The sequence below is a fragment of the Elephantulus edwardii genome, unplaced genomic scaffold, assembly GCF_000299155.1.
Source record: "Elephantulus edwardii isolate Elephantulus edwardi_28Jun2011 unplaced genomic scaffold, EleEdw1.0 scaffold00024, whole genome shotgun sequence".
NCBI classification, from domain to species: Eukaryota; Metazoa; Chordata; class Mammalia; order Macroscelidea; family Macroscelididae; genus Elephantulus; species Elephantulus edwardii.
In genome coordinates, this window is record NW_006399774.1 from 13,735,548 (window position 1) to 13,760,441 (window position 24,894).

Sequence of the window (24,894 nt, forward strand, 5' to 3'; positions counted from 1 at the left end):
ATTCTATCTACAGAACTCTGTCAGGTTATACGTAGAAGTATGGCAGTAGCGGAAGGAAATTTAGGAAATAACCAAAGATAAGACATTAGAAGGGAAATGGGAAAGTGCCATCCTGTATTTACAATTTAACTATAAAACTTCTGAAATAAAAAGTTTATTTAAATTAAAATTAACCTAATTTTTTTTAACTTGGTTCAATAATAAAATTGTTTGAAAGTGTCAAACATTTTGTTCCCACCTTAGCTGAATTACTCTTCTCCTTTTTAAATTGTTTTTTTAAGGTTCAAGATGACCAACGAAGAACCTCTTCCCAAAAAGGTATGGTTTTTTTTTACCTGTTGATATGGATGCCTTTAAAAAAAAAAAGAGTTAAAGGGACTATCTTTTCTTTGTTTACAGCTTACACTCTGCTTTTAGACAATAATTGCATTGTGGACTAAAAATGTACTAGTACTGTACTGCCCCAGTCACTAAGCCGCTCTGAGGACTGAGCTGCCTCCCCTTCCCGCCCCCTCACCTCCCATGCTCCTTTCCCCTGCCTGCCTTCTCCTGCCACCACCTTCTGCAGGCCACTTCCGCCGAGGCACAGGATTTATATGTCCACTATCCAGAACATCCACTCTTTTGACCGCTTTGCTGATGCAAGTAAGAGTGATGACCTGCTTCCTGCTGGGACTGAGAATTATATCAGTGTTAGAATTCAACGGAGAAATGTCAGGAAGACCCTTACAACTGTCCAGGGGTTCATCGAAGATTACAATAAAACAAACTAGTGACGGCATTTAAGAAGCAATTTGCCTGTCTTGGTACCGTAATTAAACATCCAGAATGTTGTAACCTTGAACAACATATCTGAACCCTGTGCCATACTTGCATTTCCTGACACATTAGTCACCGTGTCAGTACAGCTGGTCGAGGGTCTTCCTCTCCTTTGCTGACTCATTCATTACCTTTCGAAGCATCATGTCTCTCCAAGAAACAGCCTCTCCTAGCAACATGCCCAAAATATAAAGTAAAGCCTCATCATCTTCACCATCCCTCTGGCTACACCTCTTTAAGAAATATGTATCTAGGGGAGCTCTGGTGGCCTAGTGGCAAGAAGCTGCACTGCAATCCCAGAGGAACATGGTTCGAATCCACCAGATGCTCTGCCGGAGAAGGAGGCGCAATATCTTCCTGTACCAGTCAGATCTGATTTGATGGTACATGCACACAAAATACAAAATAAAAAAAAAAAAGAAATACGTATCTGTTTGTTCTCTTGGCAGTCCATAGCATGTTCAGTGCTCTTCTCCAACACGACAGCTCAAAAGCATCAATTCTTCTGTCATCTTTATTCATTGTTCAACACTCATATGCATAACAAGTGATCAGAAAGACTGTGGCCTGATGCACCTTAGTCCTCAAAGTGACATCATTACTCCTCAATAACTTGGAGAGGTACCTAACTGCGGACTTTCCCAGTAGTCCATCTCCTGATTGCACATATGATGACGCTGTTGACACTTTCAGTCTGAACGCTGTCCTTGATCTTCTGCAACAAGTCCTCCTCACTTCAGCAAGCAGGATCGTATCACCTGCATAACACAGGTTATTGATGAGTGTCCTTTTGATCTTGATGCCACATTTCTCTTCATGGAATCCAGCATCTAACAATTTGCTCAGCATACATATTGAATAGGTATGGAGAGAAAATACAACCTTCACACTCTCCTTTCCTAATTTTAAACCATGTAGTGTTTCCTTGCTCTATTCACACAACAGCCTTCCTGGTCTAGGTATGGGTTTTGCTTAGGCAAAATTGTTCTGGAATTCCCATTCTTAATGTTGGCCACAACTTGTTAGGATCCACACAGTTAAATGCCTTTGCATAGTCAATAAAGCACAAATAGACAGCCTTCTGATATTCTTTACTTTCAGTCAGGATTTGTTGGACATTAGCAATGATATCCCGGGTGCCATGGTCTCTTCTAAATCCTCCTGAATGATCTTGAGCAGTATTTTGCTTGCATGTGATATAAATGATACTGTACAGGAGTTTGCACATTCTTTCTTGGGAATGGGAACATACATGGATCTCTTCCAGTCCATTGGCTAGACAACTTTCCTCCAAATTTCCTAGCATAGACTAGTGAGTGCATCCAGGGCTGCGTCTGCTAATTGAAACAAGTCTTTTGGTATCCCATCAATTCCTGGGGCCTTATTTTTTTGCCAGTACCTTCAGTGCAACTTCCATTTCCTCCTTCATTACCATATGAGAAGAAATTTATATAGTATTTCAGGCTAAAACTTGAAACTGACTTTTTGACAATTCAGAATTTGAAGAAGTAATTCAGCTCCAAGGTGACCAGCATGAGAACAAAGGCCAGTTTCTTATAGAGATTAGACTGGCTGAGGACGGTCATGAGTTTCAAGTGCTGCAGCTCACTGAAACTTATGTGAGAGTTTCTTTGCAATGAGTAGAAAATTTCCCTTTTGTCCCTTGTCACAAGTTTAAAACCTCACAGCCTATCTAATCATTTGTGGTCCACTTTTAACTTGGACTAGTGTAACTCCTTCATGCAATAAACTGAAAAGAGGCTCCCCTCCCCTCCAAAAAAAGTACTAGATACTGTGTCTTGCATGCTGTGTATCTGTAGAATGTTTTTTGTTGTTAGCTGCCATCCAGTAGACCACGAGTCATAGTAACCCTGTGAACAAAGGATAGAAGCCTTGCCCTCTGCCCCATCCTCACCTTACCCCCATGATCTCTGCCATGCTCAAATCCCTTCTTAAAACTAGTGTGTCATCCATCGCCCTGAGCATCTTCCTCTCTTTCCGTAATCTTCTGCCTCTCCTAGCATGATCTCTTTATTCAAGGACTAGCCCCTACTTACCATGTAGGTACTTACTACATGTACTTACCATGTACTTACTACAAGTGTGCCCAGCGTATCTGAGATGAAATTTTGCCGTTCTTGCCTCTGAGGAACACCCTGGTGTACTTCTTCCAAAATAGATTTGTTTATTTTGGCAGTTCATAAACTCTTTAATACCACCATCACAATTCAGATGCATAGGACACAATTGAAAATAGCAAGGTTTGGGACAGGTTGCACTCTTGAATGTTTGACGATATTTTTGTGATCTATTCTTAGTATTTATTAGCAGATAAATTTAGCTGCATATCTACAAATTATGTCAGTAAAGGAGATTACTGCACTAGTTTCTGTAAATTACCTTTCCCCCTTAATATAAATCCTTTTGGTTATAATTTAAAGCCACTTCTTATTCTTGAGAAAAAAAAGCACATTACCTTTCTGCTTTTAGTTGCCATAAGGTTAACCCTTGCTCATAGCAGTACAACTCCTGCATGGTGCGATCAGACTTTTATGATCAGTAGAATCTGTGTTTTCTGCTGTAGTTTTCTGGTCTCATTTCACTTTGTTCTCAGCCCTAGTGTGTTCTGTTTAATTACTTAACTATCTCTGTGAGTAAATAAAAACCAAATCTAAATCCATTGTCAGGGAGTTGATGGTAGCTCATGGTAATCCTTCAGGACAGAACAGAGCTGCCCTGTAAGATATCTGATGATGGGGATCTTTTTAGAAGCAGGTTGCCAACATCTTTCTCCTGAGAAGTGACTTTTGGCTTCAAACCACCAACCTGTTAGCTGGCAGACAGGTGCTTAACTATTCTCCCACCGGGAATTTTCTAGACAAGGAATATTTATATGAGCAATTTAAAGACTGGATTTTTTCCTTTTTTTTATTATTATTATTCATTTTAATGAAAGTTTACAGAGACTTTGGATTTCCATTCATTCATTGTTGTACTTTTCTCCCTGCCCAACCTCCCCCCTAGTTTGCTCTTCTCTTTTGAAAAGTAGAAGAAAAATTCTTTCATTGTTATACAATCCCTCCTCCCAAAACTGTGGAAATTTTTATTGTACATTTTTAGGGTCAAAGTATACCTGAAATTAGTAAAAATTATACTTTAGTAATCTCTGGATCACAAAAAATTGTGGCTAACATTGAGAAGAATGGGAATCTCGGAATACTTGATTTTACTAATGCAAAGCCTGAACCACAAAGCAGTAGTCCAAACTGCAAGGGAACTCTGTATTTTTCAAAATCAAGAAAAGAGTGCATTAAGGATTATCTTTGCTCCTTACCTTTTTAGTCCATATTTGGAACAGATCATTTAAGAGGCTAGACTTCATGAAGAAGAATGTAGTATCTGGATTGATGGAAGACTTATCAACAACCTGTGTTTTGCAGATGGCACAACCTTGCTCACCAAAATAGAGGCGCATTTGCTGCAGAAAGTCAAGAACTGCAGTCTTCAATATGAATTCCATGTCAAGATCAAGAGAACACAAATTCTCACCACCAGGCTAATTGACAGTATCATGATAGAAGGAGAAAAGATTGAGATTATTAATAGTTTCATTTTGCTTGGATCCATAATCAACATTCTTGGGACCAGTAGCCAGGAAATCAAAAGATTAATTTCACTGGTAAAATCTGCAGTTAGAGGCCTCTCCTCAGGTCTAAAGAGACATCAGTCTAGACAAAGGTGCATCTGATCCAGGCGATGGTTTTCTCAATTGCTTACTGTGTATCTGAGAGCTAGACAGTGACTGTGAATGACATATTGATATCTTGAGTTGTGGTGCTGGAGAAGAATACTTAACATGCAATGGACTGCCAAGAGAACAAACAGGTGTCCTGAGTTAAACCAGGTTGTTTCTTGAAGACAAGGATTTTGAAACTCCATTTCACATACTTTGGTCATGTGGCCAGGAGGGACCATCCTTAGAGAAGGATTGAGTCAGTGCAGGAGATGACAAGCCTGGATGGAGATGGATTGACAACAGTGACTGTGGCAATTGAGGCAGATATGTCAGAGATAGTAAGAAGGGTCCAGATCTATACTGGTTCGCTATGAGTTGTAGTTGACTGACAGCACATAACAGTCTGAGAATTAATATGTTCATCCTCTGCTACTTCTTTTAATATATTCTACTATAAGGCAACCAGCATGCTTCTTAGATGGAAGTTGGTCAGATTTTGTCTCACATACTTTGAGCATGTTGTCGAAAGATGCCATTCCTTGGAAAAAGACGTGATATTTAGAAAAGTAGAGGGCCAGAGAAAGAGAGGAATATCCTCAGTAAGATGGATTGATAGTGACTGCAACAATGGCCTTGAACATTGAGATCATGGAGAGGACAGAGCAAAGTTTCTGTCTGTTATTCATGGAGTTGCTGTGATTCATAGTGGAGTCATTGGCACCTATTAATGATTTCCCCTCATTGATTTTGTAGTAATACTGTTACTGAATAATGTTACATTTGAAACATTGTAAGGAGGAAAATTTTAAGTATCTTCTAAGAGAAACTGCAGCTGTTAGAGAAAATCAGACTACAGCCTTCAATGTGGATTGCATCTCAATATCAAGAAGACCAGAATCCTCACTACTGGACCAATGAACAACATTATGATTATTGTTGTTGTTGTTGTTATTGTTGTGTGCCGTCGAGTCGCTTGCGACTCATAGCAACCCCATGTACAACAGCCCTAAGCTCTGTCCTGTGCCAGTCACACTGTCTCTGACACTCCCATCTCAGTTACCCAGTCACTGAATCATTCCACCTCATAGAGTGTAGAGAGCCTTCCTCTCCTGCGCTGTCCCTCCACCCTCCCAAGCATGGTGTCCCTCTCCAAGGAGTCCCTCCTTACAACATGTCCAGACTATGTTAGATAAAGCCTCAGAATCCTTGCCTTTAAGGAGCAGCTGGGTTTAACCTTCTCCAGGATGAATCTCTGTTTTCTTGGCAATCCATGGTACGTTTAATACTCTTCTCCAGCACCACAGCTCAAAAGCATCAATTCTTCTTCTGTCCTCCCTAGTCATTGTCCAACTCTCTGATGCATAACAAAGACCATAGCCTGTATCAGACGCACCTTAGTCTCCAGAGAGACAGCATTACTTTTCAGAACTTTGAAAAGGTCTATAACAGCAGACTTTCACATCGCAATATGTCTTTTAATTTCCTGGCTACTGGTGCCAAGAGTGTTGACTGTGGAGCCAAGGCAAACTAAAGCTGTGAACAATCTCAGTCTCTTCACCATCCATCCTGATGCTGCCAATTGGTCCAGTGGTGAGAATCTTTGTCTTCTTGACATTGAGCCTCAATCCATATTGAAGGCTTCAGTCCTTGACCCTCTGCAGCAAGCGCTTCAGGTCCTTCTCAGTTTTAGCAAGCAGGATTGTGTCATCTGCATAATGCAGATTGTTGAGAAAAGATTGAAATTGTCAGTGATTTTATCTTAACTCAAATCCACAATCAACACCCTTAATACCAACAGTCAGGAGGTCAGGAATCATTACATTAGACAGGTCCATTGTCAGGGACTGCTCCAAAGACTGAGGAGCAGTAATGTTAGTTTTAAGATTAAGGTAATCTGGACTTGGGTCTTTTTAATCACATATTGTGCATCTGAGAGCTGAACAGTGAATAAGGATAATAGAAAAATAGTTGATGCCTGTGAGCTGTGTGTGATGTTGAAGAAGAGTACTGAACATCCCATGGACTGCCAAAAGAACAAACAGATATGTTAGAGAAAGTGAACCAGAATGTTCCTTGGAAACAAGGATGGTGAAGCTTTATTTATCTCACATACTTCGGGCATATTTTTAGGAGACACAGTTTTTTAGAGAGGAACATCATGATTGGAAAGGTGGAGGGGTCCACAAAAAAGAGGAAGACCTTCAACCAGATGCATTCACACAGTGATTGCCACAGTGGGCTCAAATGTGTCAGGTGAGGATGGCATCGGATAGGAAATGGTTCAGACCTGTTAGGATTCATAGGATCACTGTGAGTCATAGTCAGTGGTACTTAACAAGAAGAAAAACAGAGCCTTAATTTTTTACTGTAATAATAGTGTCACACCTTTCCAATCTTTACTTAATAAGGAGAAAACACTTTCTCAATTTACAAAGTGATTTCAGCTGCCTGTAGGCCTGCCAGGTTCCTTTTCAAAACTTTTGGCAATTAGAAATTTGAGGACTTTATGGAGAATTGACTCCTTGGAAGTGTGGCATCAGGAAGACTCATCAATAGCCTGAATTACACAGATAAGACAACCTTGCTTACTGAAAGTGAGAAGGAATTGAAGAACTTGTTGCAGAAGATTAAGGAATGCAGCTTTCCGTAAGGAATGCATCTCAGTGTCAAGAAGACAAAGATTCTTAACCACTGGACCAGTAGGCAGCATTATGATGGATGGAGAAGAGATTGAAACTGTTAACAGTTTCATCTTGCTTGGATCCACAGTTAACAAACACTGTTAATACCAACAGTCAGGAAATAGACACATTACACTAGGGAAGTCTGCAATTAGGGACCTCTCCAAATTATTAGGGAGTAACAATGTTAGTTTGAGGACCAAGGTGTGTCTGATTTAGGCCATAGTCTTTCTAATCACTTGGTATGCATCTGAGAACTGGACAATGAATAAGGATGACAAAAAGAATTAACACCTTTGAGTGTGGTGTTGGGGAAAAGCACTGAACATCGCATGGATGGCCAAGAGAACAAATAGGTATGTCTTGGAGAGGATGCAGCTGGAGTGCTCTTTGGAGGCAAGAATGAGGAGTCTTCGCCTCACATACTTCAGGCATGTTCCTAGGAGGCACTGTTCCTTGGAGAAGGACATAATGCTGGGAAGGGTGGAGGATCAACACAAGAGAAGACAACACTCAACTAGATGGAGTGACATAGTGACAGCCACAAGTGGGATTTTGTGTATCAGGAAGTGAGGATGGACTGGGAAAAAAAAAATACACGTCTGTCTGGGAAGAAGTGCAACCAGGGTGCACTTTAGAAACAGAAGTGGTGAAATTTCATTTCATGTTCTTTTGGCATGTTGTCAGGAAGAACCAGTTCAGTTCTTGGAAAAAGACAGTATGGTGGGACTGAGAGTTAGAGAAAGGTGGTACAGGGACTATAACAATGTGTTTGAACGTGTTAGAAATCATGAGAACAAGGCAGGATTCCTATCTGTTGTTGATTAGGTCACTATGAGTCATTGTCAACTTAATGGCTCTGGTGGCCTAGTGGCCAGAAGCTGTGCAGCAGTCTCAAAGGCACACTGGCTGCTTCAAGACCACCAACTGTTCCTTGGGACAAGGATGGGCAGTCTCCCATGCAGTGATTAACTGCCTCTGTAAATCCACTGGAGGGTCAGCTCTGGGTCGATTATGACTCAATGGTATACAACACCAGCAACTAACATTAACATCTGATGTCATGAATATTCCTCCTTCCCACCCCATTTGTTTAAACTATTCTGATAAACCTGTTGGCATTAGGATTGGAGGAAAACTCATCAATAACCTACCCTATACAGCTAATACAGCTGTGCTTGCTGAAACTGAGGAGGGCCTGAAGTGCTTGCTGCAAAAGGTCAAAGATTGTAGTCTTCTGCATGTATTGAAGCTCAATATCAAGAAGACAAAAATTCTCACCGCTAGGTCTCTTGGCAGCACCATGATGGATGGAGAAGAAACTGAGGTCGTTAACAGTTACAGCTTGCTTGGCTCCACAGTCAACACTCTTGGCACCAGCAGTCAGGAAATCAAAAAAGGAATTACATTGGAAAAATCTGTCAGGGACCTCTGCAGAGTGCTGAAAAGCAACAGTGTCAGTATAGAGACTAAGTTTTGTGCGATCCAGGCCATGGTCTTCTCAGTTATTTGTTGTGCATTGGAGAGCTGAAGAATAACTAAGGACGACAGAAGAAGAATCTATGCCTTTGAGTTGTGGTGCTGGAGAAGAGTCTTGAACATACCATGGACTGCCAAGAAAACAAATAGGTTTGTCTTGAAGAGGGTGAAACCAGGTTTCCCCTTGGAGGCTAGGATTTTGAACCTCTGTCTCACATAGTTTCAGCTTGTGGCCAGGAGGGACTGAGAAGGACATTATGCTCAGAAGGGTAGAAGGACAATGTAGGAGAGAAAGACCCTGGATGAGATGGATTGATGCAGTAACTGGGGCCATGGGGGTGGGTGTGTTGGAATTAGTGAAACTGTATCAGGATGGGGCAGGCCACAGAGCTGCTGTGCATTGAGTCACAGACAACTGGACAGCACATAATAATAACAGCAATAAACCTGTGTTGATAAGTTACTGATGTTTCAATTTGCATTTCACCAATTATGCCCATTTTTAATATACCAAATAGCTCTGCTTTTAAACACTTCCAATTAAAAAATTGGTTGGGCTTTTTTTGTTCGTTTGTTTAATTAATCATAGTAGGTAATGAGCCGTTTAAGTCTCTGAGGTGGTTCATATATTTCAAATACAAACCTCTTTTTGAGACACCACCACCTGATAAATCAAAGATTAAAAGTTATGGTCCCCAAAACAGTTCACATTGACCTGTTTGCAGAGAAAGAGCAACTGGCAGCCATTGCTGTGGAAATGGAAAATGTTACCGCCACTATGGAAAGCCATTTTCATGACTCCTCAGTTTAACGATAGAATGACCATGTGACCCATCTGTTCATTGCACCATTTTGCATAGAAAGATAACTATAAAAAATAGTAACAGCTGAATTATTCAGCAGCTGGTGAATGGACAAACGAATGTGGTGTATGTGTGCAATGGTATATTATGAATTGTAAGGGTGGAGATTTGTATTGATAACTCTTTTGGTATGCATATTTCTTTTCATTGCAGTTTAAAATATCCTGTCTTCATAAACACTTTATGAAGAGCATAAATCTTATTATTTCAGGGTTCTAAATTTTTTGGGTGAGTACCCTATTTTAATTTTCCTCTTTTTATAGGTTCGCTTGAGTGAAACAGACTTCAAAGTTATGGCTCGAGATGAGTTAATTCTAAGGTAAAATATTCTTTTTATCAAAAAATATGTTTTATATGACATTGTGTACTGATTGACCTCATTTTACTAACAACAAACTTCAGATTTAGGATATAAGCTGAGTAAAATGTTTTATCAAAATATTTCTATCAACCATTTGATGATGATGATGATGATTATAGTGTTCTTAATGCTAACATGGTCTCAAATTATATCGTGTTTTGTGGGGTTTTTAAAAAATTATTATTTTGTGTGTACTGTCAATCTGATCTGACTGGTACAGGAGGAGATTGCCCCTCCTTCTCAAGCAGAGCTTCTGGTGGATTTCAGCTGCATACCTCTGGGACTGCAGCTTCTTGGCACTAGGCCGCCAGAGCTCCTCATGTATGTTTTTTTTTTTTTTTTTTTTTAATTTTTTTTTTTTTTTTTTTTTATTTTGTGTGCGTGTACCGTCAAATCAGATCTGACTGGTACAGGAGGATATTGCGCCTCCTTCTCCGGCAGAGCATCTGGTGGATTCGAACCGTGTTCCTCTGGGATTGCAGTGCAGCTTCTTGCCACTAGGCCACCAGAGCTCCCCTCATGTATGTTTTGGATATATAACACTGACATGTATATATACCACAAAAGAACTAAAGCATTAGCTTGAATAGCTTTTCAATCGCCAGATCTCTGGAATATTTCTTGTAGAACAAGATGTTTAGAATTCTTCCTTAAAAAGCACTTACATTTTTTTTTCTATAATTATATTTTATTAATTTTCATAAACATTTACAGAGATTTTGGGCTTCCACTCATTCATTGTTGCACTATTCTCTCTACCCTCCTCCCAGTTTGTTCTTGTCCAAATGCCACAAAAAAGCACTTATATTTTATGTATACACCTTGTCAGGTGGGGTAAGGGGGTCAGGCAGGTAGCAAATAATCTGCGACCCTCACCTTGAGGAGGTTCAGTTAAACATAAACATATCACTGAAGTTACAGGCTTGTTTTGGTGTCCTCCTTTGTTCCTTTTTAACATTTGAAAAGCATTATTCGTCCTAATGGATATATATGACTATGGAAGAAATAAACATAATCATTGTACCAAAAAGAATTGACTGACACAGAAGACTTTTAAGAAAAAACATATGATGAAGAGGCAGTGGTGATGGAAGAGGAAGTTCAGGCCGGACTTTACAAAAAATAAAGCCCCAGGAATTAATGGAATAATGATTGATGTATTTCAACAAACATATTTCCCTGGATGTGCTCACCAAGTTGTGCCAAGAAATCTGGAGGACAACTCCTTGGCCAACTGACTGGAAAAGATTTGTATTTATTACTGTTCCAAAAAGAGGTGACCTGGCAGTGTGAAAATTACTGAACAGTATCACTAATTTCGCACAGTAACAAAATCCAACTGAAGTTTATCCAGAAACAGCTGGAACAATACATTGATAAAGAACTACCAGAAATACAAACTGGGTTTAGAAGAGGTTGTGGCACTAGAGACATTACTGCCTACGTCAGGTGGATCTTGGCTGAAAGCAGAGAGTACCAGAAGAATGTCTGTGTTTCATTGACTATGCAAAGGCATTTTCCTTTGTGGATCACAACAAATGGAGAAAAATGGGAATCCTAGAATACTTGATTGTGTTATGCACAACCTATACTTGGAGCAGGAATCAGTCTTAGAGCAAGGAAACATTGCATGGCTCAGAATCAGGATGCATCAGGGATACATCCTGTCTCCATATCTTTTCGATCTATATGCAGAACAGATCACTCGGAAGCTGGGCTTTATGAAGAGGAATGAAAAGGCATCTAGATTGGAGGAAGACAACAATCTCTGTTTTGCAAATAACACAACCTTGTTTGCTGAAACTAAATAAGACCTGAAGTGCTTGCTGCAGAAAGTAAAAGACTATAGTCTTCCATATGGATTAAAGATCAGCATCAAGAAGACAAAAATTCTCATCACTGGGCCCCTTGGTAGATGGAGAAGAGGTTGAGGTTGTTAGCACTTACAGCTTGCTCAGCTCTGCAATCAACAATCTTAACACCAGCAGTCAGGAAATCAAAAGATGAGTTGCATTGGGAAAATCTGCTGTCAGGGACCTCTCCAGTGTCCTGAAAAGCAACAGTGTCAGTATAGAGACTAAGTGCCTAATCCAGGCCATGGTCTTTGCAATTACTCTAGAGAGCTGGACAGTGACTAAGGATGACAGAAGAAGAATTGATGCTTTCAAGTTGTGGTGTTGGAGAAGAGTCTTGAACATACCATGGACTGCCAAGAAAACAAATAGGTCTGTCTTGGAGAGGGTGAAACCAAGTTTCTCCTTGGAGGCTAGGATTTTGAAGCTCTGTCTCATATACTTTGGTCACGTGGCCAGGAGAGACCAATCCTTGAAGAAGGACATCATGCTTGGAAGGGTGGACGGACAGCAAAGGATAAGATAGATTGACAAGTAACTAGAGTAATGAGGGTACATATATCCGAGTCAGTGAGACTGGCTCAGGACAGAGCAGGCTTCAGAGCTGCTGTACATAGGGTTGCTTTCGGTTGCTGGCAACTCGTCGGCACATAACATAAAAGAAATATCTTACTAATTTACCTGAGTGATTCTTTTTCGTTAGCTGTGTTGGTCAGCTCTTTTCTTTATCTTGATACTCTCAGTTTCCTCACCTATAAATTAAAGAGGTTAAAAGGTTTCCTAGTTCTGTATTTCTTTGATTATTGTAAATATGTCCTATAAAACCAAATTGTCAAGAATAGCATTAAAATACTTGGTTTTATTATTTTTTTATTATGTAAATTTTCCCCCACACTTTCCCTTCATTGACATTATGTTTTACACACTCATTCCCATACATTGTGTTTTAGAAAATTACCACTATTGGACGATGCCTACCATTACCTGTCTTTTCAGGTCTCAGCTGGATCTTTCCCATTTCCATTACCCCTCCTCCACCCACCAAATTGTGCAGCCCTATTGTTTTCCCCTAAAATACTTATTTTTAAAATTTAAAGAATTAGATTACTAAAAACTCAAAAGTCTGAAAAAAATTTAAAGAATTGGAAAATAGGATAGATTAAAGCTATCTTTTCAAGACAGCTTTCATAAAAAAAGTAATTTGAGCTCTGTACTTTCGAAATTTCAAGGAATCTTTGTTTGAATAACAGCAAATTTATTAGGCTAAAGGTAGGAGAAAGAAAAGATGTTTTTAAAATAGGAGTCAGTGATGATAACATTCCATGTCACTAAAATCTAGTTCTACCTCACTTAGCTCCTCTGTAACATCCTTCACAGAGCAAGGGCATAAAATTGAAATTGCTAGTCCTTTATCTTCTATACCTGCCTTTGGAATACTGTGCTTGCCTTTAACGTGGACACTATTATCCTTTTTCATATAATGCCTCTGGCTAGGTTATGCCATTCTCTTTCTTGATTTAAATAAAGAATAGTAAGTACTAAAAATCTTCAAAAAGCATAGTAGCATTTAAGACTTAAGTGAATTTTTGTTTTCATCTTTATTTCATTTCCTTAATGATTTTTAATCAACTCCTGCTTATTTAATTAAGTCTGCTACCATTTTGATATAAATATTCTAGGTTGAACTTTCCTTTTCTATTCTTCTAACCTAAATTGTTCCCTTGTAACTACCGTGAAAGGCCTTTCTCTATTCTTCTCTACACTTGATTGACTGGTGTATGAGCCCTAAGCTGGGCAGGGGTGGCAGTCATGGAAAGAAACATGCAGGGGCTGAGTAGTGTCTACATACAAGATGGGTTATCTTGGTGTGGTAGGAGCGAGTTTCTTTCATTCATTATTAATAAATCTGACAGCAGACCTGTCTGTTTTTAATGAGTTTTAAGACTATACAAGTCTAAAATTGAAGTTCATTTTGATTAGCTATAAGTGAACTTTTATTATTTTGGGAGAGCCATGAGGTGCTTTTCTAAAAGAACTGAAATAGAAGGGCTTACAATGGCCTGCATGTTTGACAGTAGTAGTAGTAGTAGTAGTAGTAACATTTTGTTTTTTAAATGTTTTGATTTTCAAGTAATAAGATTTCTTTTTGCTGCTGCTGCTTTTATATTCTAGAATTCTTTACAGTGAGTATCAGTGATTCAGAAGTAACAGGCTTGCAGTCTAACCAAATGAACTCGGTGCTTTCTCATCATAGAACACTTTTCTCTATTTCCTTTCACCCCTCCTCCTTGTCAATTTAGGGAGATACTAAAGTGACTGATTTTTTTTTTTTTTTAATTAAATTTAAAATCATCATTTCATGGAATTTTCAGTATTGAGTCCATGGATTGATTTTCTACTAAAGTTAATTGAAGGGATTTTCTTTAATAACTAATCCACAGATTTCTCTTTGTACTAGATGGAAGCAGTATGAAGCATATGTGCAAGCTTTGGAGGGCAAGTACACAGATCTTAATTGTAAGTCATCCGTGTGTTAGCTTTTTAAGGACTGTACGAATAGCTTTCTTTGTTTTATTAATTAGATACTTAAAAATTTTGTCCAGGCCCTGTGTTGGATGCTGGGAAATAATATGAGTGAAATCTGGTCTCTTTAGAGGAGATCTCAGTCACTGACAACTGAATGTAAAAATCATGTCATATATGAGCTACTTGGTAGAATTACATTCTTTCAGAATTCAGAGTTCAGAAAGAACATGGAATGGAAAACTGCATCTATCCCTAATCTTTGCTATAGAGGAGTCTGACCTCAGAGTCTCAGGACTAGGGAGGAGTTATAAAGAAGAGAGGAGAAAGGATGGGCAGTCTCCTCAGACGCAGTATACAGCTTCTGAAGCCCAGTGGAAAGTCAGCGATGAGCATTGGTTCTGACTTTGTGGTCAATTTGTCATTTTTCCTATATATTGTTCTATTCATTATATAGTTTTTAATACCCTGAAATTTCAATAAACCTAGGACAGTTATGATCCATACAACTGAGTAGGTTAAAATGCATATACTAATCAAATTTTTTTTAATAATTAAGAATGTAAATAAAATTATCTTTTCTATTGGGAATTAATTATATAAATATAATTCAGTCTCATATCAGGTAATTATGGAGCATTGGAGGATTAGGTTTTATTATTGTTGACTAGAGTTCCTTAGCACTTAAGCTTTTGTCAGTTCCACTTGACTTAGAAATTACGTTTTGAAATGTCTTGGAATTTTTCCTTTTCTCGTCAGCTAATGATGTAACTGGCTTAAGGGAATCTGAAGAAAAACTGAAGCAGCAACAGCAAGAGTCTGCACGCAGAGAAAACATCCTTGTAATGAGACTAGCAACCAAGGAACAAGAGATGCAAGAGTGTACTGTAAGTATTTCAGATCCCACAAGCTGTTAATTGACTTTTAACCCATATAATTAAATGTGCTTTGAATATTTAATAGGGAGCTCTAGTAGCTTAGTGGTAAGGAATGACACGGCCAGCCCAGATCGAGTCCACCAGTTGCTCCATAAGAGAAAGATTGGCAGTCTCCTCCCTTGAGATTGACTGCCTGTGGAAACCTGCCAGAGGGTCGGCTATGGGTTGGATTTAATTTGATGGTACACTGTAAGTCATCCCCATCGTTGAGTCCCCCACCCCAAGTTTTCGGCACATTTTCTGATAAATATAAACAATTTCTTTTCTCAGAACCCCTTTTCGAGCAACCAGTCTCAGAACCTTTTAATGCTTTCCCACATTTGCTAATAACTTTATGTTTGCATGGCACTGTACTAGACACTTAAGCTTGCGGGAGGATAGTCATACTTGAATTTTACTTCTCTTTTTTTTTATTTTAATTGAGATTTTATTATAAGTTTATAAAGACCTTGGATTTCCATTCATTGATTGTTGGCACCTTTTCCTCCCTGCCCCCACTCCCCCCCCAGTTCATTTTTTCTTTAGGAAAAAAGTTCTTTGACTGTTACACAGTCCCCTCCATAGACCAATTTACTATGCATTTCTTATTCTGGACTCTTGTCACACCAATAATACCTCATCATATATTCCTTTTATACACTTCTCTTCTTGTCTGTTTCAAGGTCGCATACATCATTTATCCCCTCTTTTCTTAGTTTCCCCCCAAGTCCCCGGCTGTCCTGTTTTATAACAGTGGCATTATACCGTATTTGTCTTTTTGTGACTGAGATATTTCTCTCAGCAAAATGTCCTCCATGGTCACCTATTTTCTATAATATTTCATGAGTTTTGTTTTTCAGTGCTGCATAATCCATTGTGAATATACCACAGCTTCTCTATCCATTTGTTTGTTGATGGACACTTGGGTTGTTTCCAACTCTGCTATTCTGAATAAAGCAGCAATAAACATGAGTGTGAATATATCTGCTTGGATGGCAGTTACGGTTTCTTTAGGGTAAATTTTACTTTCAAAGGACAGCCTTGCTCCTTTGACAGTGGATGGAGCCCAATAGTGATTGATATCTGATAACATGAGAGCATCTTTAATTCATTCTTTGTGGTTTCTGCTCTTGACATAATGGTTCAGGTAGCTGTATCACCTGCCTTGAAGATATGTCTTAGTCTACTAAGTTTGCCATAGCAGCACACCACAAAATGAGTGTGACTTTACACAGCAAATGTGTTTTCTCATCCTTCAGTCTGAATTCAGGCTGTTGGTCATGTTGATTACTTCTGAAAGCTTTGAGAGACTGTCTCTCCATACCTTTATCTAGTTTCTGGTGGCTTGCAACAATCTTGGGTGCACCTTTGCTTCTTCTCATCTATGCATCTATCAGATTTCATAGAATTTGGAGTTCCCATATGCCTCTTCCCACCTGCACGATTTTCTCTTGTCTTTACTGTCTTGAAGTTGTGTGGCATGTTTGTTACAATTGATCAATTATTAACTAGAGTTTGTAGTTCGTACCAGTGTTTACTTTCTGTTGATAGTCTTGTGGGTTTTGTCATATGTATAATATGTCATGTGTCCACTATTAAAGTATATAGAATAATTTCACAAGTATGTGTATTTTCAGTATGCATTTAATGTTCCTAGGTGGTTGTTGTTTTTTTCTTAGGGTTGTTGTTTTCTTTTTTAAATTGCTGGATAATTCCTTTGGATGGATATACCACAGCTTGTTTATCCACCTAGATTGCTCCTCTTTTAAAATTACAAGCAAAGTTGATTATAAGCATTTTACCCTATATACAGATTTTTATGTAGCTGTATTATGCTTCCAAGTGGCTGGATCATTGTGCGTTCCAACCAGCATTGAATAAGAGCTCCTGTTGGTCCACTAGCAGCATTTTGTTATTAGTGTTTGGGATTTTAGCTATTCTAATAGGTATGTAGGGAGCTCTGGTGACATAGTACATAGAGAGTTGTGCTGCCAACCCAACTCTCTGCCAGTTGGAATCCACCAGCAGTTCTGAGGCAGTTTTCTGATGGCATAATGTTGAACCATTTTTCTTGTATTTATTTGCCAGCTGCATATCTTCTTGGGTGAGTTTTCCTCACATTTTTTGTCCATTTTATAATCAGCTTGTTGAGATTGGAGAATTTTTGTGTATCATAGATATAAGTTCTTCATAAAATAAGTGTTTTGTAAATATTTGCTCCAAATGTCTTGCTTGTAAACACATTTTCTTGCTTGTGTTCTTTTACCAAATCTTTCCCAGAAAATTTTTCTTTTTATGAATTCTGTATTACTACTGTTTTGTCTGGATGCTCCTTAAAGTCATTGCCAAAGTTATCTAGATTTCCCCCCTAACTTATATTGTAGAAATAGAGGTATTTGTGTTTTAGTTAATGTACGTATTAGTTAATTTATGTGGAAGATTGTGGTTTGTGTCTTAGATGGGTTTTGTGTGTGTGTTCTGTTTATTGTTACAAATACTATTATTAAGTGCCATCAAGTCGAGGATGACTCATAGTCACCTTATAAACAATAGATCAGAACCCTGTCCTGGGCCAACTTCACCATCTCTGACACACTCAAGCCTATTATTGCTGTCAAAATCTACTTGGTTGAGGGTCTTCTTCACCGTCCCTCCACCTTTCCAAGCATGATGTCCTTCTCCAAGGAATATCCTCTCCTAGCATATGCCCAAAGTATGCAAGGCAAAGCTTCCTCATTCTTGCTTCCAAGGACTTATCCGGCTTCACCCTCTCCAAGACATATTTATCTGTTATCTTGGCAGTCCTTGGAATATTCAGTACTCCAACACCACAACTCAAAGGCATTAATCTTTCTTCTGTTATTCATAATCCATCTCCCAGATGCATAGCAGATGATTGAAAAAGTCTGTTAAATTTTGCTATTCTGACTTGGGTGAGATGATATCTCATAGTTGTTTTGATTTTCATCTCTCTTAGAGCTAGGGATTTTTTTTTATAATTTTTTTTTTAAATTGTTGGGGTTTTTTTTCCAATGAGGGCGTTTTTCTTTTGCTTTTCAAGGAGAGGAGCAAACGGGGGCGGGGGGGGGAGGGTTTGTGCGGGGAGAAGGGTGCAACAATGAATGAATGGAATCCCAAAATCTCTGTAGATCTTCATTGAAATGAAAAATAAACCTAAAATAAAAAAAAATAAATTGTATTATTTTTAACGTGTACCGTCAAATCAGATCTGACTGGTACAGGAGGAGATTGCCCCCTTCTTCTCCAGCAGAGCATCTGGTGGATTTGAACCGTGTACCTCTGGGATTGCAGTGCAGTGTCTTGCCACTAGGCCACCAGCGCTTCCTAGAGCTAGGGATTTTGAACATTTCTTCATGTGCTTGTTAGCCATTTGAATGTCTTTGGTGAAGTGTCTGTTCATATCCTGTGCCCATTTTTCAGTTGGATTATTTACCTTTATCTTATTATGGTTAGATGATTGAAAAGTCTGAATCAGGCACATTTTAGTCTTCAAATTAACATCGCTGCTCCTCAGTAATTTGGAGAGTTCCCTGATTTCAGACTTTACCACGGCAACACGTGCGAAGGAGCACTTTGTCACGGTTAGACACAGTAAAACATAAATTCAAGTTACGTAATAATTTTCACCCTCCTTTTCCAAGTTATTCTTCCCTTAATAACATAAATTCCCTCCATTGATGTTCATGTGTAATCTTTTGAGTTGCTGTTGTCAATTTGATCCCATACAGATAGCTCTTAAAAGAGCATATGGCCCAGGGAGCTCTGGTGGCCTAGTGGCAAGAAGCTACACTACAATCTCAAAGATATGCGGTTTGAATCCACCAGATGCTTTACCAGAGAAGGAGGGGCCATCTCCTCCTGTACCAGTCAGATCCAATTTGACGGTACACACACAGAGAAAATAATAAAATAAAAATTTAAAAAAAAATGAAAAAGAGCATATGGCCCAAGGCAGACCTGTTAAACCACTGTTATTATTTGGTTTTAAGATTACTTGAAGATTTTTGGTTTGAGATTTAAAGGTTATCTCAAGACTGTAGTATCAGCACTTTGTTCACCTTCCATGAATGACTTGAGAAAGCCTAGAATCGTTGAGGATTTAAAACCTTGGTCTGCGTTTCACTTTTAATCATGATTCTTCTGTGAACTCTTTGATCAAAATGTTCAGTAGTGGCAGTGAGGTACCATCTAATTTTAGTCTTGTGGCAAAGGAGGCAATTCATGAAAGTGTTAATTAGTTAATATCATCTGCAAATGAAAACCTTACCTTTTCAATCAGCATGCTAAGGTCACATGAACTGGATCTAACCTTTTCCAGCCATCACTTTTACAGCTCTCCTCTGACCAGCTGACGGTTCACTGGTTTGCTTTTTTTCCCAGTTAAAGTTCAGCAGAAAGAGAGACAGTGGGAGTAAAAACGAAAGAAAAGCACAAGAGTACATGTGATCAGAGAGAGCAGTTCAGTTTTATTTGAGGATGAAATTTTAAGTGAAAAATAGAGTTAAGCATTATGGATTTTTGATGTTGGCTTTGTACATGAAAGGGAGCCACTAGAGAATGTTTAAACTGGAGTGTGTGGCTAATGAGATTGACCTTTTAGGTACATCACTCTTGGCTTGAGTATGGAGAATGGACTTGAAAGGAACATGGCTGTAGGCAAGAAGACAATTTGGAAAGCTCTTGTAATTGTCCGTATAAGGTGGAACACTCAAATTGGAGGAGGAAAGAGATTTTAGAATCTTTTTCTTGAGTCAGCATCTACAAAACTTAATTAATTGGATGCTTCTAGAGAAGGAATGGGGCAATTGATTGGAGAGCTGCCATCTTCATTTTGGGTGACAACTTGAGTGACGGTACCACTAAGCCACAGCTTGTTTTCTTGGACTGTCAAGTTGATTCTAACTCATGATGTTGACATGTGCCAGTTGAGTCAGAATCAACTTGCAGCTGATCCTCTACAGGTCTTATGAGGCACTGTGACTCACAGGAGACGGAGACTGCCCATCCTTCTCCGCCAGAGCAGCTGGTGGATTTAGACTGTGTGCCTTTAGGTTGGCAGTGCAGCTGCTTACCAGTACAGTAGACCACTAGAGGTCCCTTGGGTGTTTGTGGGTTTTTTTTGTTTTTGTTTTAAATAAAATTTTTATTTCATATTGGTTTACTTAGAAAGTTCGTATGCATTGTTTTTCGTACCAGATCTTTCCCATTTCTTTAACCCAAATCTCCCTCCACCCATCAGATTGTGCCATCCTATGATTAACCACCACCTCGCCCATCCTTACTTCCCTGGACCCCCTCCCCTCTTGGATCCTCATAGATGTTTTACTAGTTATCTATTTCTACAATAATGGTCTTATATGATCTTTGTCCTTGTGGGACTGAGTTCACTCACATAATGCTCTCCAGTCCCTCCCAAGTTAGGTAGTAATTTACAAAATCATTGCTCCTGCATGTTGATGTATTCCATCGTGTGAATGTACCGTAATTTCTCAATCTTTTTGATTGTTGTTGGATATTTGGGCCATTTCCATATTTTTTGCAAGCTCTCTTCTTGTCTGTCTGATCGACTTTAGCTAATAGCAACCCTGTATTAGCTCATAGCTAGCTGCCCCATAGGGCTCTTAGTTAGACGTCAATCTTTATGGGAGCAGATTCTCAAATCTGTTTCCAGATTCAAATTGCTGATCTTTTGGTTAGTGGCAGGTTGCTCTGAGGTACGCACCAGAGCATCTTAGAGCCTAAGAAAGCTAGATTGGAAAATAAAGTTTCAGGGAAACAGGAACCACAAAATTTTTCACAAAAAATAAGATATTAGTGATATCAAATCAACAACAAATGGGGGGAAATAAGAATTTTTGTTAACTAGGACTTTTAATTCCTGATTGAATTCAGCACTTAGGAGGCTGTTGGCCTCTTTAGTAAAACCTGCTTTAACTGAAGATTGAAGGAAATGGAAGATTGTTTTGATTTCGATAGAGCATTTTGTTTAAATATGAAAACCTTTGGTTAATAGTACATTTTGCTACAGACTATACCACCAGGGTGCCTCTAAAGATGGAACACTTTGGAAAATAGGTGGGATTTAAAAATAATGAACAAAGAAAGTGAAGGTGACTCTGATGGAAATTAATTGAACAAAGCCACAACAGTATTTTCAAGCTTGCTAGCCATCAGGAAGGTGAGGCTGCACAAGTCAACATTTCATTTTGAATATGGCTTCTGAAGACAAAGGATCTATTGAATGGGAATTTAAAGACAAAAAACTTAAAGGGCAAAAAGCATCGAAGTGTGAAGTACTGGAGGAAGCAGATCAAGAAGGGTTAAACAGCAGGTAGTGGGACTGACAATGAGCCAGGTAGGTGGCACATCTCATTCTCTAGAGAATGGAAGTAAATTTAGTGGTCAGGACTAGATGATATATCAGCCCTTGCAAGTGAGAGCCAGCTTTCCACTGTTTCCAAATTCAGCAAATTATCCCTGTTGCCAGTGAGTTGGTTCCAACTCCTGACATTCAGAGAATACTATGTACTCCTCTCTTCTGGGTGTCTGCCTCTCAGTGGATTTGAACCGCTAACCTTTTAGTTAGTAGTCAGTTAACCATTTTCACCACCCAATATTTGTGCTTAGAATTACAAATAAAATAACTACTTCAGTAATCTCTCTACATGTCCTCTATTTGTTCTGGCATTTGTTTATTTATCTTGTAGTTATGTAATTCTTTATCCTCTATGTACATGAATTCTTCACTAATTACCAATTAGTAGTTTTAGTTGCTAATGTGTATATGGCTTATGTTTGCTGGAGAAGTACTTCTTGTTCCACACTTGGTAAGTAAGTATGTTTAAATGATTGTAGTTAGGTTTGCCTCTTGTCGTGTGTGTGAGTACTGTTTTCTGTTTATAATAACTATTTATTTGTCAGGGAACTCTCATGTTCCCTAAGTAACCAGTTACACTGTCAACCCAAAACTTGTAATCCATCATTTGCTCTGAGAGAGAAAGATGAGCAATCTCTTGTGCGATTTACAGCCTCTGAAAACTTGTTGGAGGGTCAGCTATGAGTCGCTTCCACTTCTGTAGCAATGACTGACTTTACTGTTCCTTTGTCAGCTCTGGTTTTTGGTTCAGTTTTGTATGTCCTTTAAGGTATTGGTAGTTGAGGATAGCATTCAGTGAGAGCATGCTTCCTACACTATCATACTCGTCTCTTTCTTGTAAACTGGTAATCTCTTTCTTGGTAAGCTCCTGGGGAACAGTTTATGTGCTTAGCAACTTTTGATACGTTCTGTTTGCTCTTTCATGGGATGTAATCATGCTCTTTTTCATTATTTTGCCCTCATACCCTAGTCAGTAAAGTATACTGCCTACTTTTAACAGTAAGAACCTTAAAGGAATGTTTGTATTGTATCAGATTTTAAATATATCTTGTGTTAATAATGGAGAACGTTCTTTAATAATTTTTTAATTTATATCCAAGAAACTGAACTAAACACTCACTAGATACGTAATGACTATTAAAATAAGATCTTGTTAGAAATATCCCCAAATGAACGATTATTTGTGCTCAATGGCAGTATATTTCCTTTTTACTTGGTATATTGTGGTACCTTTTGTTATATTTATAGTAGAAATCAGCTATTTACAAAATTTAATCCTTAAAAACTTTAAGGATTAAGTCTTAGTGTCAAACAGAATTATCTTGAATCATGTCACTTTTGAGTGTGAAAACATTGATGATGTTAATACTAAATGATAAACTGTATTTGACATTCTAGAAATGTATTCGTGGTTTAGTGAGGAACAGTTGTTCTGCCAACACAGAGGCACAGAGTTTGACTCCACCAGCTGTTTGTCAGGAGAAAGATGGGCTGTTTATTGTATGGGCCAATAGATAGTAAAACAGCAACAACAGTCTATAGCACAACAGAAGTCAGAATTTGAAGTATAATCTTTAGTAGAGTGTACCGGGCGGAGGAAAATGGCCCAGATTAAGGGTCAGAATATCTGAGAACTAGAATTCAGGTCTCATTATACTGGTTATACTGATTATATTAGTCTCACGAAAGTAATTATATCCTTGTACAATCATTTAATCTCTCAAATACACTGTTTGAGGGGAAGAGGGGTGGGCAGGGAGAAAAGTGCAACAGTGAATGAATGGAAATCCAAAATCTCTGTATATGTTCATTAAAATGAAAAAAATATACTATTTGAATAAAATCACTTTCAATCTTTACAGGTATATGTGATTTAAATCTCCTATAAGGGAAAAATACTGTCATCTTTCATTTATCTTGAAGTGCTGTCGTGTTTTGCTTTTATGAAGTTAAAATGCCAACTCCTGTAAATATATATACTATACGTATTTATACATATTAAGTATAGAAATGCAAATGTTTTAAATTTTATTCTTTTAGAGGATTAATACATAGAATGATTTATGTAAGCACAAATTAAAACAAGTGAACAGAAAATACTTCACTGTAAAGCAGTTCACATTTTAGCTTATTACCCCATAATAAAAGACTACAAAATATCACTCCATATTATCATTACCTATATTGTCCTGTTTTACACTCTTGTGGAGGGGAAAATGCGATTTAACTTCAGATATTTTCAAGCTTGTGCATTTTAGCTAGTTTGCAATAAAAATGACTATATATAGCACTTCCACTTCACAATTAAACTCAGACTTTTTTTAACAAAGTAGGTTTCCACATCTTTGAGACATAGCACATTGTCATTGAGATCATTCTGCTTTATAGCTGCCTGTGGTTGTATGCCATCGAATCAGAACCAACTCTTAGCTGAGCCTCCAGCAGGTTTCTAGTGCCCCTGTGGGACAGCAGAACTGCCCTGTACCAGGGCTCTAAGTCTTTGTTGAAGCAGACTGTTCCAGTTTGTCCTGTGAGCATCTGAGCTGGTAGGTTGAAACAGCTTTGTTACAGGTTAGCAGCTGAATGTCACCAGGAATCCTAAATATTTTCTTTTGATATTGTTTCAGTTGTAAATTAAAATGTAACCTGGGTTCAAATACAGGCATTTAATTAGATGTGGTCTTAATTCCTACGTTAATTCCACTCATATCTTAACCCTCCAGTAAGTTTTCCTAGGGTGTAAATTACAAGAGAGAATATTGCCCATCTTTCTCCTAAGGAGTAGCTGGTGGATTTAACCACCTATGTTTGGATTCACAGTTCAACTCCTTACCCACTAGGCCACCAGAACTTCTCTAATTGTTATTCACCTTAAGTGAATAGTTAGTTTTAATTTACATTTTTGTAGAGGTGCTTAATTAGTACATCAAGTGAATAAGAGATTCACCCCACCTTCTTCTTTGGTTTGGTGGTAATTGTTTCTTTTGTTTTGTGCAGACTCAGATCCAGTACCTCAAGCAAGTCCAGCAGCCGAGCGTTGCCCAACTGAGATCAACAATGGTAGACCCAGCAATCAACTTGTTTTTCCTAAAAATGAAAGGGGAACTGGAACAGACTAAAGACAAACTGGAACAAGCCCAAAATGAACTGAGTGCCTGGAAGTTTACGCCTGATAGGTAAACAAATCATACTCCCCAGTCAAGACTTCCCTGACAGTCCCACTGCGAGAAAACTGTGGTGGGACAGCCACGTACTCGTTTCCACA

The 24,894-nt window shown here is 38.5% G+C and overlaps 1 protein-coding gene across 1 annotated transcript; it reads left to right on the plus strand.

Moving 5' to 3' along the window:
- The first annotated feature begins 288 nt into the window (after window positions 1-288).
- WTAP (Wilms tumor 1 associated protein) lies at window positions 289-24,894 on the plus strand. Its single transcript, XM_006882768.1, has 5 exons — window positions 289-318; window positions 9,842-9,897; window positions 14,251-14,309; window positions 15,075-15,202; window positions 24,627-24,894. The coding sequence occupies exons 1-5, from the start codon at window positions 289-291 to the stop codon at window positions 24,807-24,809; spliced, it is 456 nt and encodes a 151-aa protein (XP_006882830.1). The 3' UTR covers window positions 24,810-24,894.

What these genes read in the sequence shown, in the direction of transcription:
- WTAP (XM_006882768.1), top strand. Translation starts at nt 289, where the DNA reads ATGACCAACGAAGAACCTCTTCCCAAAAAG. An exon ending in CAAGTACACAGATCTTAATT is followed by an intron (nt 14,310 to 15,074) that starts GTAAGTCATCCG and finishes TTTTCTCGTCAG; the next exon opens with CTAATGATGTAACTGGCTTA. An exon ending in AAGAGATGCAAGAGTGTACT is followed by an intron (nt 15,203 to 24,626) that starts GTAAGTATTTCA and finishes TGTTTTGTGCAG; the next exon opens with ACTCAGATCCAGTACCTCAA.